This window comes from Triticum dicoccoides, chromosome 2B (assembly GCF_002162155.2).
Source record: "Triticum dicoccoides isolate Atlit2015 ecotype Zavitan chromosome 2B, WEW_v2.0, whole genome shotgun sequence".
Classification (NCBI taxonomy): Eukaryota; Viridiplantae; Streptophyta; class Magnoliopsida; order Poales; family Poaceae; genus Triticum; species Triticum dicoccoides.
In genome coordinates, this window is record NC_041383.1 from 478258300 (window position 1) to 478273606 (window position 15307).

The window sequence follows — 15307 nt, forward strand, 5'->3', positions numbered from 1 at the left end:
GCCGCTAGGGCTTCGGCATGTGGACAATCGACGATCTGGTTCTTTTTGGTTAAAAACCTAGTCCAGAATTTCCTGGCTGACTCTCCGGGCTGTTGAACTATGTGACTCAAGTCACCGGCATCCAGAGGTCGGATGTATGTACCCTGGAAGTTGTCGTGGAAGGCATCTTCCAAGTCTTCTCAGCTGCCAATTGAGTTTTCTGGAAAACTGTTCAACTAGTGTCGAGCAGGTCCCTTGAGTTTTAGCAGGAGGTATTTGATGGCATGAAGGTCATCACCGCGGGCCATGTCAATAAGGAGGAGAAAATCCTCAATCCATACTGTGGGGTCTGTTGTCCCGTCATATGATTCGATGTTCACGGGTTTAAACCCTTCTGGGAATTCATGTCCCATTACTTCATCAGTGAAGCAGAGGGGGTGTGCAGCACCTCTATATCGGGCCAAGTCGCGACGTAGCTCGGATGGAGTTCGTCTGCGGTTTTCGGCCCAGGCGTGGTTATGTTTGTCACGTCTGACCGGATAGCCATCGTCGCGCATCAGGGCATGCCCCCGCAATCCATAGATCGATCTGGTCTGACCTGCCCTATTTTCCAGGTCATGCTGCAGGTCATATGTGTATCCCCAAGCTGATGTGTCTCTGTTTTTACGGCGAGGTAGTGCGGGCTGGTGTTCGGCTTGAGCCGCCGCTTTGTCCCGGCCACGTGGTGCTCGGTCAGCCCATTATGCGCCGGTAGGATGGGCTCCAGCGCCGCGTCATCGAATTGGGGTAACAATTTGCGTTCGGGTAACTTTTGGTTGGGTGCTCGAGGCTGTATTCCTCAGCTGCTAGGACATTAGTCCATCTGTCATTGAGTAGATCTTGATCGGTTTGAAGCTGCTGCTGCTTCTTCTTCAGGCTCCTTGCGGTGGCTATTAGCCGGCGCTTAAAGCGCTCCTGATCGATGGGCTCCTCAGGCACGATAAAGTCTTCGTCGCCGAGGCTCGCCTCATCCTCGAAGGGTGGAAGATAATTACTGTCCTTCGAGTCTTCGTTAACGGCCTATTCATTAGGGTTGACTCGCCCATCCTCCCATTCATCCTGTTCGGAAGTTGGCTCAACAGGGTATTCGTTGTCCTCGGCATCGTCCGGAGTATTATTTTCTCCTGTGTTGGTACTGTTGTTTTTTCCATGGCGTGGTCTAGAGCGGCGCCGCTGACGTCGGCACTTTGGCTGTTTCTCAGGATGCTTATCCTCGACTGGATCCTTTTTATTGTCGTTGTTGTTCTCTTTGGGTGTATCCACCATGTATACGTCATACGAGGAAGTGGCTGTCCAGCGCCCTGTAGGCGGTGATTTTTGTGCCTGCTCATCTCTAGCATCGTCGTCCATACCGTCGATGTCTTCGGAGTCGAAATCGAGCATGTCAATTAAGTCTTCGATAGTGGCTATAAAGTGGGTGGTGGGTGGGGAGCGGAATTCTCCGCCATCAGCATCCAATCCAAAACGGATATAGTTCGGCAGAGAGTCCCCTGATAAGGAAAGGGCTTTTAATGAGTTGAGCACATCGCCTAAGGGTGAGTGCCGGAAGATGTTCGCGGAGCTGAACTCAACAATCGGCGCCTGATCAGGTTCGATGGGCGCGGATGCACGCGGTTCACAACCTATGGCCGAAGACGGGTCCGAGGTTCCGGTGACACATGCTCCGCTCGAGGTCGGATCTATGTGCAGCTCTAACGCCGCTGAGACTGCGGCTTCCGTGGCGGGGTTGACCTTCCCGTCCTCGGACGACGCAGTCTGCTTCGGATCTAGGGCCAAAGCAATTACAGGCGCTATCTCCTAGGCATGGTCCGATGACAGATTTAGGTCATGTTCATCATGGTGGCAGGGAGCGGTTGCCATGAGCTCGAATCCGTCGAAGATCAAGTCTCCGCGAATATCAGCAACGTAATTCAAGCTTCCAAATCTGACCTGATGGCGAGGGGCGTAGCTATCGATCTGCTCTAGATGGCCAAGCGAGTTGGCTCGCAGTCTGAAGCCGCCTAATATGAAGATCTGTCCGGGGAGGAAAGCCTTCCCCTGGACTGCATTGTTGTAGATGATTGACGGAGCCATCAAACCTTTTGGTGATGGCGCAGCGGAACTCTCAATGAAAGGACCAATGTTGGTGTTAAAACCGACGGATCTCGGGTAGCGGGTCCCGAACTATGCATCTAAGGTTGATGGTAACAGGAGGCGGGGGACACGATGTTTACCCAGGTTCGGGCCCTCTCTATGGAGGTAATACCCTACTTCCTGCTTGATTGATCTTGATGAATATGAGTATTATAAGAGTTGATCTACACGAGATCGTAATGGCTAAAACCCTAGAAGTCTAGCATGTATGATTATGATTGCCTCTATGGACTAAGCCCTCCGATTTATATAGACACCGGAGGGGACTAGGGTTATACAAAGTCGGTTACAAAGAAAGGAATCTTCATATCCGGACGTCAAGCTTGTCTTCCACGCTAAGGAGAGTCCCATCCGGACACAAGTGAGAGTCTTCGGTCTTGTATCTTCACAGCCCATCAGTCCGGCCCATGCTACATAGTCCGGCCGTCCGAGGACCCCTTAATCCAGGACTCCCTCAGCGACCTCATTCCCATTTTGATAGTATCAACACAACTATGGACTCAATGTGATATAAGATCACTAACATATAAAGGATTTCGCTACAAATGAATGTCAATTTTTTAAAGCAATTTCCTTTAGCAAAGCATGGCAAATCCTGGCAAAAAAACTGGTCAGGATTTGCCATGCTTTGCTAAAGGAAATTGCCATCCTCGCGACAATATAATTTGCCATAAAAACATTCAATTTGTCATGCTTAAAAATCTACCGTCTGATTTTTAATATTCCCTATAAAAGCTTAGCCCTTGGCTTGGCCAACACTTGTCTTCATGCAAATTTGTGGCAGTCACCCTTCATCTTTGTTGGTGCAGCGTATTGGAACTTTCCTAAGATAAGCTAGTTACAAAACATTAGTTCTTTAAGATATATTGTCATTAATTAACAAAATCCATCAAGGGGATTAGATGCACTGGTACTCATGATGTTCCTACTCCCCATCTATCACTAGTACTTTCTCTGTCCGGAAATACTTGTCGGAGAAATGGATGTATCTAGATGTATTTTATTTCTAGATACATTTATTTTTTATCTATTTCTCGGAAAAGTATTTCCGGACATAGGGAGTAAATGATAAAAGCAAAATCAAACTAGAAAAATAAGTAGTTCTTGACATCGAAGTCATTCCAAGACCTCGTGTGGATATTTTTGTTCCAATAGTCCAATGTTCATCAAATGGCTCAATATTCCTATTGATGATACAACAAGCATGCTGGGGCCGCGGCACAACCAAGCCCAAAGAAAACAAGAACATGAAAGAGAAACAAATGCCGACACCGGCAGCTTCGAAGAAGACCGGCAACCATCGCGCCCCCGGAGATTTCCCACCACGTGCCAAGCACACCGAAGCGTTGTGTACCGAGCAACACCTTCAAGAAGGAAAGAAGCGACGACGACGACGCTGCTCGGACAAGTCCTAGGATTTCCCCCGGTACGCAAGGGGCAGTGAGGAGGTGGTTATACCCGAAGCCCTTCAGGAAGGAAGGCAGCGCTCGCGGGCGTCACCACCTCGATGCCGGATGAGCCGACAGGGATTTCTCCCGACCCCCTAGCCTCGCCACCTCGGCCGATCCGAGTGCTCCACCAAACCAACCGCCCACCAACGTGCGCCACCACGGTCCTAGAATCCACCTCGTCGCCAACCTGAGGCCGAGAGGAGGAAGAAGGGAACAACAGACCCAGGGGCATCACCAAAGCAACCGGGCGGGAGGGGACTACCTCCATCACCGGAGTAGAAGCCGACCAGACGCGGCATCCAGGACACACCAGGCCACCACTGGCCCGGTCGGGCCCAGGCCACCACTAGCCCAGATGGGCCCGCAAGGTCCCTTTGCCACGCTGCAGCACGTCAGCTGCCTACGTCGCCGCCGCCCGAAGACCGCTGCCACCCTACCTCGACCTCCAGAGAGCCTCGTCGTTGTGCAGAGAGCCGCCAGCCCGCCCGAGCCCAGGTGGGGCCCAAAGGGCCCAGATCTGGGCCTAGCGGGCATCATCGGCCAAGCCCTCGCACCACTGCGGCTAAGGCACCCGAGGCCCGCGGGAACCACTCAACGAGCCAGGCCGCCGCCGCGAGGAGCCCCCGCGCCCCCACTGCGCACCCGGGGTTCGGCCATCGCCCGCCGGGGGGGGGGGGCGAATGGGCTTCCCGTGTTTGGAAACTCAACTCCGTCCTCAATATTCCTATTGAGGATGCTACATGGGAGGACTCGACACTTATTTAGAAGGGTTTTCCCTCCTTTCAGCCTTGAGTACAAGACTGATCATATAAGGGGGGGGAGGGGGGCATTGTAAGACCTAACTAAATCCTTAATCATTGGGAGCTAAAAGGTCATCAATTCCATGCTCGAAGGCTAGGATGAAGTGGGCGAACTAGTACACAAGCCACTTAAGAGACGACGTGGATAGCGTAGGATCTTCATCCAACAACAGGCATTTAGTTACCTCTTTCGCAGCATTTACTATTTCTCTCATGCTGTTTTCAGCTTTGTCTCTTTTACTTTTACCTTTCCTTAGACTATTTGAATAGCTCATGAGCCCCAAGCTCACCCCCTCCGTTTTGCACATGTCTCCCAACTCATTAAATTTGGTCTCTACCTTTAGCTTCTCATTTTGAATGTTCTATATGACACGGAGAAGGAGCCAAATACTACCATAGCAAAACAAAGCAGGGAATGTCAAAATGACACCAGCTATATACGGAATTGCTTTGCGTACGACTTTAAAATGTACGATCCAGTCCGACCCAGTGATCCCACGAATGCCGCTGATGCAGAGTTTTGATCGGAGGGTGACTGAGTAGTGTCGTATAAAGTCGTACAAGTATTTATCGTACGCCTAGCACTGGTCAAGTATAGTCTTTGGGTCCCAGTCGAGAGAGGCATCGAGTTGTAATAGGACCACCACTGGCGTTGGTCGGGTTTTAGTTTCCTCTTTGAGCAATAAAAACCCTAGCAAGTCCCCTCTGAATTTGGAGCTAATTCCTAGTGATCTCTGAATTTGGTGCATCTCTAAACCTCCCTTAGTTCAGAGCATGTCAATGTACTGAAGCAGACCTCTACAAACAAGGCCAAGTTCTTGGCAGTTAGTGTCCAGTTCAACGGTGGCAAGTGCAATTGACTGAAGCTAGAAAGATGGTCAAGTACATTGACTGGGCAGAACTCGTACCCGGCTGCCCGCAAGGAGCGCTACAAATCTTAGTCCTACCCTACATGAAGACCTATTTACAGAGTGAGGCGCACGACCACGGGCAGCTCAAAAAAGAGAAACATGTACACATACAAACCAAGGGGTATTCACAGAAGTGGAATTTGGATACTGAGACCATCTTAGCCTTCGCCCTCAGGTCGACTTCAGCCTGTCCAATCTGAACTTGGCCTGTGAACCATCAGACAACAAATGCTTAATCACGGTTATCCATAACTCATACTGCTAACATTTAAGCAGTAGCAACACTGGGGAAGGATTAATCGGGGATTGATATCCACAAGGAGTGCTGACCAGCATGGAATGGATGTCGTCGAGAAAGGGCTGGAGCAGCTGGACGAGCTTCTCAATCTCGACCTTGAGGAGGCTGTAGCTCTGGTTTTCCCCCATGAGCCAGCCGACGAAGATCGCCCTCTCAGGGATGAGCTTCAATGCGATCTGTTTCAACAAAGTTGTACAAATTGTGCAAGTCAACCAGGTGTTATCGGGACAAGTGTGTCGACAAAATCACTAGCTGAAAAACAAACTGATCAAACCCTAACCTTGCATGCCGCGGAAGAAATCCAGCCATGCCATGGCTTGAGAGAGACCATGTACGCAGCTTCTACGAGCTGTGCAAGACTCTGCTGATCAGAACCCTCCTCCTTCTCCTCCTCCTCCAGTCTCTGTAACAGTGCAACAGTGAAATCCATGGATCTGGTGATATTGCACAGTGAGAAGATGAAAACATGAGAAGTGGTGCATTAATCAAGTATAGCACGGTGATATATAGAACGTCAAATATAAGAATAATCTTTGTATCTTTTTGTTGGTTCACCTAGTGAGCCATAGAATAGCTCTTGCACAGCTATCGGCCTTCCTCACGGTGCCGTCGTCAGCCTCTTTCTCGACCATCGCCGTCAGAGTGGAGTATTTGGATGGGTCCTGCAAGTATAGCTCCTGCAGCCTCTGCAACAAGAATTATACTTATATATTCCTTGAGGGAAACAAGAAGCGATCCATCTATTTACAGATATAGGAATATGGTACGAGTACAAGAATCAAAACATTTTAAGAAGGGGAGATAAACATAGATGAGTCAATGCTGAATTAGGTGTTGCATAGCCATCTGTCTGCATCGCTACAGCTAGTGGTAGTGGTACAGCAAAAACCCAAAAACACAAGAATAATCCCGAAGTTTCAACCTAATATATAATACTACAGTAACTTCGTGTCGTCAGCAATTATAGGGAGTCTATGCAGCCGTGCGATCCAAATTATTCATGCCCAGATAAAACTGTTGCCCTGCCATCGCCATCATTACCTTTAGAAGAAGAAGAAAAAACCATCTCTTATCTTCTTGGGATTGTTTAGGAACAAAACCCGTAGCTTCTAGCCTTCTACTCCCTCCGTTCCAAAATAGATGACTCAACTTTGTACTAACTTTAGTACAAAGATGGGTCATCTATTTTGAAACGGAGGGAGTAGTAGCAAAGAAGGGGAAACATCAACAAGGAACGGACAAGAGAGCTAGCGTGTGAAGGAGGACGGATGTGACCGGGGCAGTTGAAGGCCGGCGGACTGTGTGCGGCACACGACCCCCTAATCCATGGTCGTTCGTCACCCCTTGCGAGAGCAAAAGTTGCCTTCTAGATATTTGCCTAATCCCATCGTCCTCGTGCTGATGCAAAACTTGGGAGCGGCTCACCATCGTACGTGCAAATGGTGGATGCAACGGAATCGGATCCATCTGATCGATCAGCGCCTCCCGATCCATCCCATGATCCGATCGGACTATCGCGGTCCGAATGATCTGGCGTCGATTCGACCAGAGCATTCATGCCCAGTAAGACGACGGCGACAAGGAAGGATCGGGTGACGCGGCGGAGGATGCAGACGCGTGCTCTTTTGGTTCCACCAATGGATTCAAAATGGTACTAGTAATAACCAGGCTTAGCTCAGATAATACTAGTAATAAGTAAAATAAGCAGGCCACAGGATGAACTCATCACTTCTGGCGCCTAGCCGTGTGGCCGGCACGGGACGAGATGGATGGGAAAAGGCAGGGTATTACGTGGACCACACACGCACCAAACAGTTTTTAGAGGAGAAATCTTGATGCGATTTGGACTCGACTTGCCATCGTCTTTTGGATTTTTGGTCTCAGGTAGGGGTGTGATCGAGACGCCCTGCCTACTGGTTCGTGCTTAGTTTTACTACTACTAGCAATTTAGTTATAGATCGCGGAACTTAAAACCCCGAGAGTGAGGGTAGTAGTTTATTTACCTCGATGTTCCGTTGGACGTCGAGCCGCAGCACTGCCATTGTCGGACCAATCTTATCTGCAAGCCCGTGCAGGCGATGCAGTATCAGCGACAGCAAAGGACCACGTCCACATGGACGGAAGAGCAACAGGCCAAAGATATATGCACAGAGGCACGTCAAGAAACCGATGGAACCAAAAGAAATGATGAAAGAAACGGATGCCAAATGAACACCAAAACAAATCCTCAACCAAGAGCTCGCAGGATCAGATGGAAGCATACTGCTCATTTCTACTCACTGAGGAGCCGGAGGAGGAGGTGGGAGAGGCCGAGGAAGGGCAGCGTGGGAGGCGAGGAGCACAGCTTGCCGCCGCGCCGGCTGATCGGGGACAGCTCCGCGATCGCCAGCCTTATCTCGGACCACTCTTCCGGCTCCACCTTGTCTTTCTTCTCCTCCGCCTCTTCTTCCTCCTTCCGCTCCTCGCCTTCGTCTCTTTCTCCGTCATTCCTCTCTCCCTCTCCCTTCTCTCCTGTCGCTGCCGGTGCCGCTGCAGCTTCTGCTTCTCCTTCTTCCTTCCCTGGCCCGTTCACGGCCATTGCTTCTCCCTCATCTTTCTCCCTCTCCACCATCATCAAAGCCCCTTGCTCCTGAGTTCTTAACAGCAAGCCATGGCGAAGCCTGCTTCTTGCTCTGGTTAAGACTTGAGAGAGAGAGAGAGGAAGAGAGGAGAGATGAAAGAGGGTCGAAGTCAAACACCACCGTGGCTGCCCAATCCGCTCCAGACGAGACGGTGGCAGAGCTCGAGACTTTGGCAGAGCTAATAATAGAATGGCATGGAAGCCCTGCAGGTACACTCAATCCTCTCCTATTGGGTGCTAAACACGCCCTTTGTTTAAGCAATGGTAGAAAACTTCAATTTTACACGGTAAAATTCTCCGGCACCCTGATCTGAGCAAACAGAGCAGTCAGAGTTCTGCATCGCGATAAGCTTAGGCTCGACTTACAGTAGTTTATACTGTAGTATATGATGATGTCGATGATGATGATGATGTCGATGCCTGAACACAAATGCCAAAACAAATAGAGGGGAGACTGGACCGATAAAACGGACGCCCGAGACGAGACAAAAAGCCAGGCGAACCAGACAACTTATCTGGTCCTCACAATGACGCGCAAAACGCAACAGCCCGTGTCACCCACCATCTTTACAAGATACTGCATATACAAGCGACAGACTGATGCATATGCCATAGTTGGCAAAATGGGCAACGCTACGGCCACAAACGGTTCAAGAAGTCACGGCCGCGACGGTAAATCAACAATTTTCATTGGGCTATGTTGGCAGCCTCCATTCACTCGGTACATAATTGGAGGTTTGAATCCCGTCCGGATGTATTTTTGGCACCAGAAAATCCAAGGATGGTTCAAATTTGAACTAGACTAGATGGCGGCGCACAAGATGAAGCAACAATGTGTAAAAGGTTACAAGTGATGGTAAACAAGATTCAATTATGCAAAACACCAAAGCAAATCGCAGCAAAAAGTCTAAAACATCTTTATGAACGCAAATACACCAACCGCACATGCAAAGTCCATTGTGAAGAAGACTACTTCGGAGCTGAGTCAAGTTCAAGCAAACCATCTGAACATCACACGATAGTAACAAGTTTTGTTTTCCTTCCAGAGACATAGCACTTGCGACGGTCTCATACTCTATGGCACCTTAGCATCATAACAGCCAGCGCAGCAGCTCTTTCGCAGCGGTAGCAGGATTAGCAGCAGCGGCGGCAGCAGCAGCAGCAGAGCGGGGCATGAAAGACTGAGGAAACAAGGAGTATCCACTTGTTAAACAGAGCTAAATTAAAACTAAAAAACTAAACAATGATAACTCTGAGCATTCAACTTGTTTAATAAAGGCAAAATCAGCAAGCTACACACTGACTGACCCATTGGCCAATGGAGTTTTATGTAGTATAGTAGTCAACTTCCACCAGATCTTACACTAAAACACACTGAGTTAGGCATGATTCATGCCAGATGACTAGGTTATCAGAGCACAACTTTGAAGCTGTTAGAGCACACTATTTATTAGGATGCTGGACCACTGGAAGATCAATATAAAAACATAACTCATTTTCTCTTTAGACTATTACAAGCACAACCATAGTAACACTTGCAAGAATTCTTGGCCATAAATGAATAACTCATCTACCACAATACTTAAAAAGTTCATTGAATGGAGGGGAAATGCATTAGCTGAACATATGACAGGCCCATTTCATCAGACATATGAACCTATAATTCATCAGAAATATACAAACCTAGTCCCAACACCACAAACTTGCATGATACTCTAGAACACTAAACCTATCTAACAGGTAACTTGTCGCTGTTATGGAGTTCATGCATCTAAGAGAAACATAAAAGGAAGAGCTCATCTGGCTACAGAACATAGTTGATCATATAAAACTGAGTGACATCTGATATGGAATCAAAGACGACCAAAATAATCCCATATTACAACATTAGAACAGCACATGTCAGCTTAGCAAAAATGGATGACCATCTGATGGACAAAAATTGCAATCTTAGACCAAAACATTTCTAGCATGGCCACCCCTAATTCACATGGACATACAAATGTATCAAATGGTGCCCCTCTAGCACACATTTGATTATTCATATGACATGAACATTTGACAGAAAAAATGTGGCAATCCTAAAAAAAAGTTAGCATTGCTCCAGCTATTTTGAATGGACAAATCCAAAAGGAATTAATGTTAAAGGTTAACTAGAGATAAAGTATTCTAAGGTATATGGCCTCTTGTGTTATGTTACTTATGTATTCAGCAGCCATATATTACTAGTCTGATTCCAGATTTGGAGAAGAAAAAAATAATCACTGGATATGGGTTACTTTACTTTATCTAACAGAACTTCAGCTTGAGGATGGGTGGTAAAAGCGGCATGTAGGTCGAGTGCATTCTCCTCGTTTAAAATCACGGCAAACTTCAACCTTGTCATGTGCCACCTAGTAGAAAAGATGCAAAATGGATTGGCTGATAGCTCGTACACTAAGATAAATAAATGGCAAAACATACAAACCTCAGTTTGTGAATCAGGGTGTGCAAATCTACATGATTCTCTATTGCACATTTTCTTCAAGTAGTCCCTGCAAACTTCCACTGTGCTCTTGTTATCTGTGTTTTTACAAGAGAAGTATCAAAATTATGTTCTGTGTCAAAAAAGGAGAACTAAAAAAAGTCATGTAGTCGTCTTATGATCAAAATATGGTTCAACACAGATAACAAGAGAGCAAACCTAGTGTTTTCTTTCCCAATAACACCAAAAAGCAATAGTGAATGGTATAGCAGATGTGTTAATTACCAGCAAAACCTCTAGGAGGCGAGAGAGGAGGAGCCATCATAGGTACTCCCAGTGGTGGTGGTGGTGGTGGCATGTAAACCTTGAGGACCAAAAAAAGAAGTATAGGATTATACTAACCATAGTCAACTTACAAAACATATAATACAAAACGCACCTAATAATGTACTCCCTCCGTCCCAAAATTCTTGTCTTAGATTTTTCTAAATAGGGATGTATCAAATCACGTTTTAGTATTAGATACATCCGTATCTAGACAAATTTAAGACACAAGAATTTTGGGACGGAGGGAGTAAAATTTTAAGCAGTTCTTTATTTACAAACTCATTTCTTACTGCAGATGAAATGGGAACAAAGGATCTGTTGACTGGTCAACAGATAAATAATATATTCCAAATAATTTCTTTATGAGAGAGAGAAGGGAAGTGTAATTTCTTGTCAACAGAGCATTGTTTAAGAGTAAGAGTATATCTTCCATAGAAACACTTTACCATCTCAGGATATGGCATTTGCATGGGAACATCCCTCATTGGTGGGGGTAGCATTGGTTGTGCTATAACATGAGTGTACCTACATGATATACGGTCACACCTCCCACGCAAGAAATCTTGGCAAACCTGTCAAGAAAAATATCTAATCAGCAATCTGTGTACAAAATATACAAAATGCTAAATAGGGGAAATTCTGTTCTTGCTTTGGGGGTTCAGTACACGAAGGGGTATCCAGGTATACAATAATAGGGAAAAAAACATTTCACATGTGGACAGTTTTATGTGGTTATTTTTATGCTAGGCAAGTTAGTAATACAATCTTTAACGGCAGAAAATATTACAATTGCACACTCTTGAACAGATGAATGGTGCAAGAAGCGGCACTCATTTGCTGATCTTGAACATCGCCCACGTGCGAAATCTCTGCAAACCTGATAAATGTTTAAAAGAAGTATGCTCAGTTAGCAGTCCTGAATGGTAAATTTACAAGAAAAATCATCATCACATAAGACCAATACATCAGAATAACTTGTACAAAACTATACAGAATGCTATGCATCTCCAATGAAGTGAAGAGGATCATTTCACCGTTTTGGACGAGACAGCTAAGGAACTGTTGATTTGGGTTTTTTTTATCTTTTCCCTTAAGGTCATACCAACACAAAGCATTGATATGGAAACCATGCTTCCGAGTCTCACAAAAATACAGATATTGTGAATTATTTCCAAGAATCTCCCCCTCATCCAAACTTGTGGTCTCATCAAGCTGACGTAATGCACAATCTGGACTACCAGCCCATGCTGCCACATCTAGCATGCTACGTGCAGACTAGACACAACATTAGCTAAACAGCTCTTCATTAGCAGTGCACGCTAAATACTCAGAAAAACCTGGAGAGCTCATAATAAATGATGTATTAGAGAAAAACATTGAAGGACAGAAAGGAAAGCTTACCGTCTTCACCGGTGGGACGTCCAAACCAATTGATCTCAGCAAGGACCTGTACAGGATAAACCAAAGAAGGCTGAAATCAGAAAGTTGCATCCAACAGCGAGTGTAATCACCCATATGAAAAACTGAGCGGACCATGATCAAATTTATTGGGCTGGCAAGCCCAAACTGCAAAACTGTAACTTTAGAACTAGCTCAGACAACAGGGCTATTAGCAATTTGCATCAGATGAAGGCACATTGTTACAATACATGATGTCAAGCAGGCAATCTGATCCTCTTATCTAAATGGAAAAATCTCGTGTGATGATACTGCTGCTAATACTTGCAAACTTGACTATAGAAGGATTTTGCAGAGATATATACTTCAAACTAGCATAAATTGCATCAGCCTGCAACTTAACATGGAACCAGATTGCCAGACATCCACAGCTGGACAAGTGAAGCAAATCAAGCAAATTGAATCGAACAAAATCAAGGGAGTATCAACTCATACTCCTGTATATGAGGAGGCGGGTGGTAGTAGCGGCAGGTTCTGCCCCGGAAGCAGTTGTTCCTCAGCGAATCGGCGCATGCGGTCACCTTGGAGTCCCTGCCGAATTCCCGAATCAACAAAACCCAAATCAGAAGAAAAAAAAAATATGCCGCTAACATTGGCAGAGGAGGCAAGATCTCGCGCTTTTACCGGTCGACGGAAACGGATTGGTGCGGGTGCGCATACTTGCACTCGAGGTCGGAGCGGGTGCACCTGTCGCGCAGGTAGTCGCGGCACGCCTCGACGGTGAGGTCGTTTTGCCGCCGCCGCTTACCTTCGGGCTGGCGCGGACTACGGCTCCGACTGCGACTGCGGCTACGGCTGCGGCTGCGGCTACGGCTCCGGCTCCGGCTGCGGCTACGGCGGTCGCGGGGGGAGCGGGAGCGAGACACGGAGCGCCTGGGGGAGGTGGACCGTGAAGGGGAGAGGGAGAGGCGGCGCTTGCGCGGCGGGAGCGGAGGTGACGGCGAACGGGCGGCGGGGTTGGGGCTAGGGTTGGGGTCCGCGGTGTCGGCGTTGGGGATTTCGGCGGAGGCCATGGGGGGAGAGGAGAAGACCGCGAGACAGACGACAGAGGAGGGGGCGCTGCGGGAGTCGGATGTGACAAGATCTAGGTTTAAATAAACTTTATTTTGAATCCACCTTGTTCTTCTGACAGGATTTTGAAAATCGTCTTTGGTTCCATCGTTATAATCCGCCCCTTCGATTGAACGATCTTTATTGGAATTTAGAGGATTGAAATCCTTACGTTTACATAATTATTTTTTGCGAAAAAACAACGAGATCTCATTATAAAGTTTTGTAAGAGGTACAAAGCACCTCAAAACATGACAAAAATTACATCGATGACCCTGCACCATCAAACAACCACTACCGCCGCTAAAACGAGCCATCGTAGCATCCTTGTCGTCGCTCCCCTGCCGGAGATGGCTTGATCTTGTCAATGACAGTCGGGAAGTCTTCGCGCATGTGCCTCTAAGGACAAGCGTCTTAGAGACTAATCATTGTCATCTAGCCCATGTGAAACGCCTAACACCAAATCTGTCGTCTGCGCCCACGCACCACAAGAAAACCCTAACATCGTCGCCACCCTAAGAAGGCACTAGAAATCTACGTCAGAGCTCCACCGACTCCATCCCGATGGACGATCTTAAGGAGCATCGAAGCCTGAAAGGCCAACTCGAAGATAAAGCGCTGCCATTCGCACAAACACCGCCCTTGCGAGAAAGAAAAACTGAAGGATCAAAGATCCGCTAGATATCAACTAGAGGAGAGTGGATAGGCGACTACCAAATTTAATCTTTTTCTTAGTTGCTTTTAGAGGCTAGCGCGGAAATGCAAGTTATTTAGATATGCAATTAAGTGATACACCATATATGACGAGTTACAACAAGCTACACAGACGCAATAAACAAGCAAGTAATAACAACAAATAAAGTTAGTGTTAAGAGACAACCAAAAGTGATGGAGACGAAGATGTACACTCAAGTTCACACTTTTGGAAAGTACTAATTTCCATTGAAAAGGTTCGGAACAACTGCTACCATGACAATGAATGCATCACCTTTGTCTTTGAGAACATTGGTCAATGAATGCCCAAGTTTTCTCTAGTATGGTAGCTCTTGAGGCGAGCTTCAAGCCCTCACATATGAGCTCATGGAACAATCACACAACTTAGAAACTCCGAAGAAACACCAATTGTCTAGGGTTTCACATAAATCATGTCGTGCAAGACAATAAGCCCTTTACGATGAGGTCGGCTAGGGACTTTGTAAACCCTAACTTTCATCCCATTTATAAGGTGTAGCCACCATGATCATCCTCTTACACAGCGCACAAGGTGCTCCCACGTCAATAAAAACAAAGCAACCCGTAGGCTATTACCTGAGCCATGAGGACCCGAACCTGGGTAAACCCCCATGTGCAAACTCTTGGCACACATATGTTAGCACACATCTTGGCACACATCAACCAAAAACAAAAGCAACACTGGACACACAAAGGAACCAATCGTCCCTGTCGCCCAGCGGGAGCGTTCCCTCTTGGCACACATATGTGAGCACTAGTGCCAACATCCACACGTGCCCCATGTATGCATCACTGACCCGCACACATCTATGTAATCGTGAGGGTCGACTCCGATACCAATTGTAATGCCCTGACCAAACCCGCTGATTCCTGACCATTGCGCCTGGGATCTAGGCTAGCCCCACATACCAACACTAGTCTTTCATGCGCACTTTGTCATAACTCATGCGCACTGGGAACAACTTTCAAGTCAAACACCCATCCTCAATTGCTACATAACACATCTTTTATATTTGAGGAGTAGTGAACTGTATGGGAACATACT

At 46.9% G+C, this 15307-nt stretch overlaps 2 protein-coding genes across 2 annotated transcripts; both read right to left on the bottom strand.

The window, feature by feature from the left end:
- Positions 1–5231: 5231 nt before the first annotated feature.
- LOC119364343 (glycolipid transfer protein 3-like) lies at positions 5232–8874 on the bottom strand. Its single transcript, XM_037629802.1, has 6 exons — positions 7892–8874; positions 7615–7670; positions 6167–6297; positions 5892–6045; positions 5644–5787; positions 5232–5520 (listed from the first exon to the last, which is right to left on the bottom strand). Exons 1-6 carry the CDS (start codon positions 8223–8225, stop codon positions 5485–5487), a joined length of 855 nt encoding a protein of 284 aa, XP_037485699.1. The 5' UTR covers positions 8226–8874; the 3' UTR covers positions 5232–5484.
- Positions 8875–9013: 139 nt separating this feature from the next.
- LOC119364342 (zinc finger CCCH domain-containing protein 28-like) lies at positions 9014–13539 on the bottom strand. Its single transcript, XM_037629801.1, has 9 exons — positions 13105–13539; positions 12916–13011; positions 12424–12469; positions 11810–11899; positions 11469–11594; positions 10981–11059; positions 10699–10793; positions 10516–10624; positions 9014–9412 (listed from the first exon to the last, which is right to left on the bottom strand). The coding sequence occupies exons 1-8, from the start codon at positions 13491–13493 to the stop codon at positions 10532–10534; spliced, it is 1014 nt and encodes a 337-aa protein (XP_037485698.1). The 5' UTR covers positions 13494–13539; the 3' UTR covers positions 9014–9412; positions 10516–10531.
- Positions 13540–15307: the final 1768 nt, after the last annotated feature.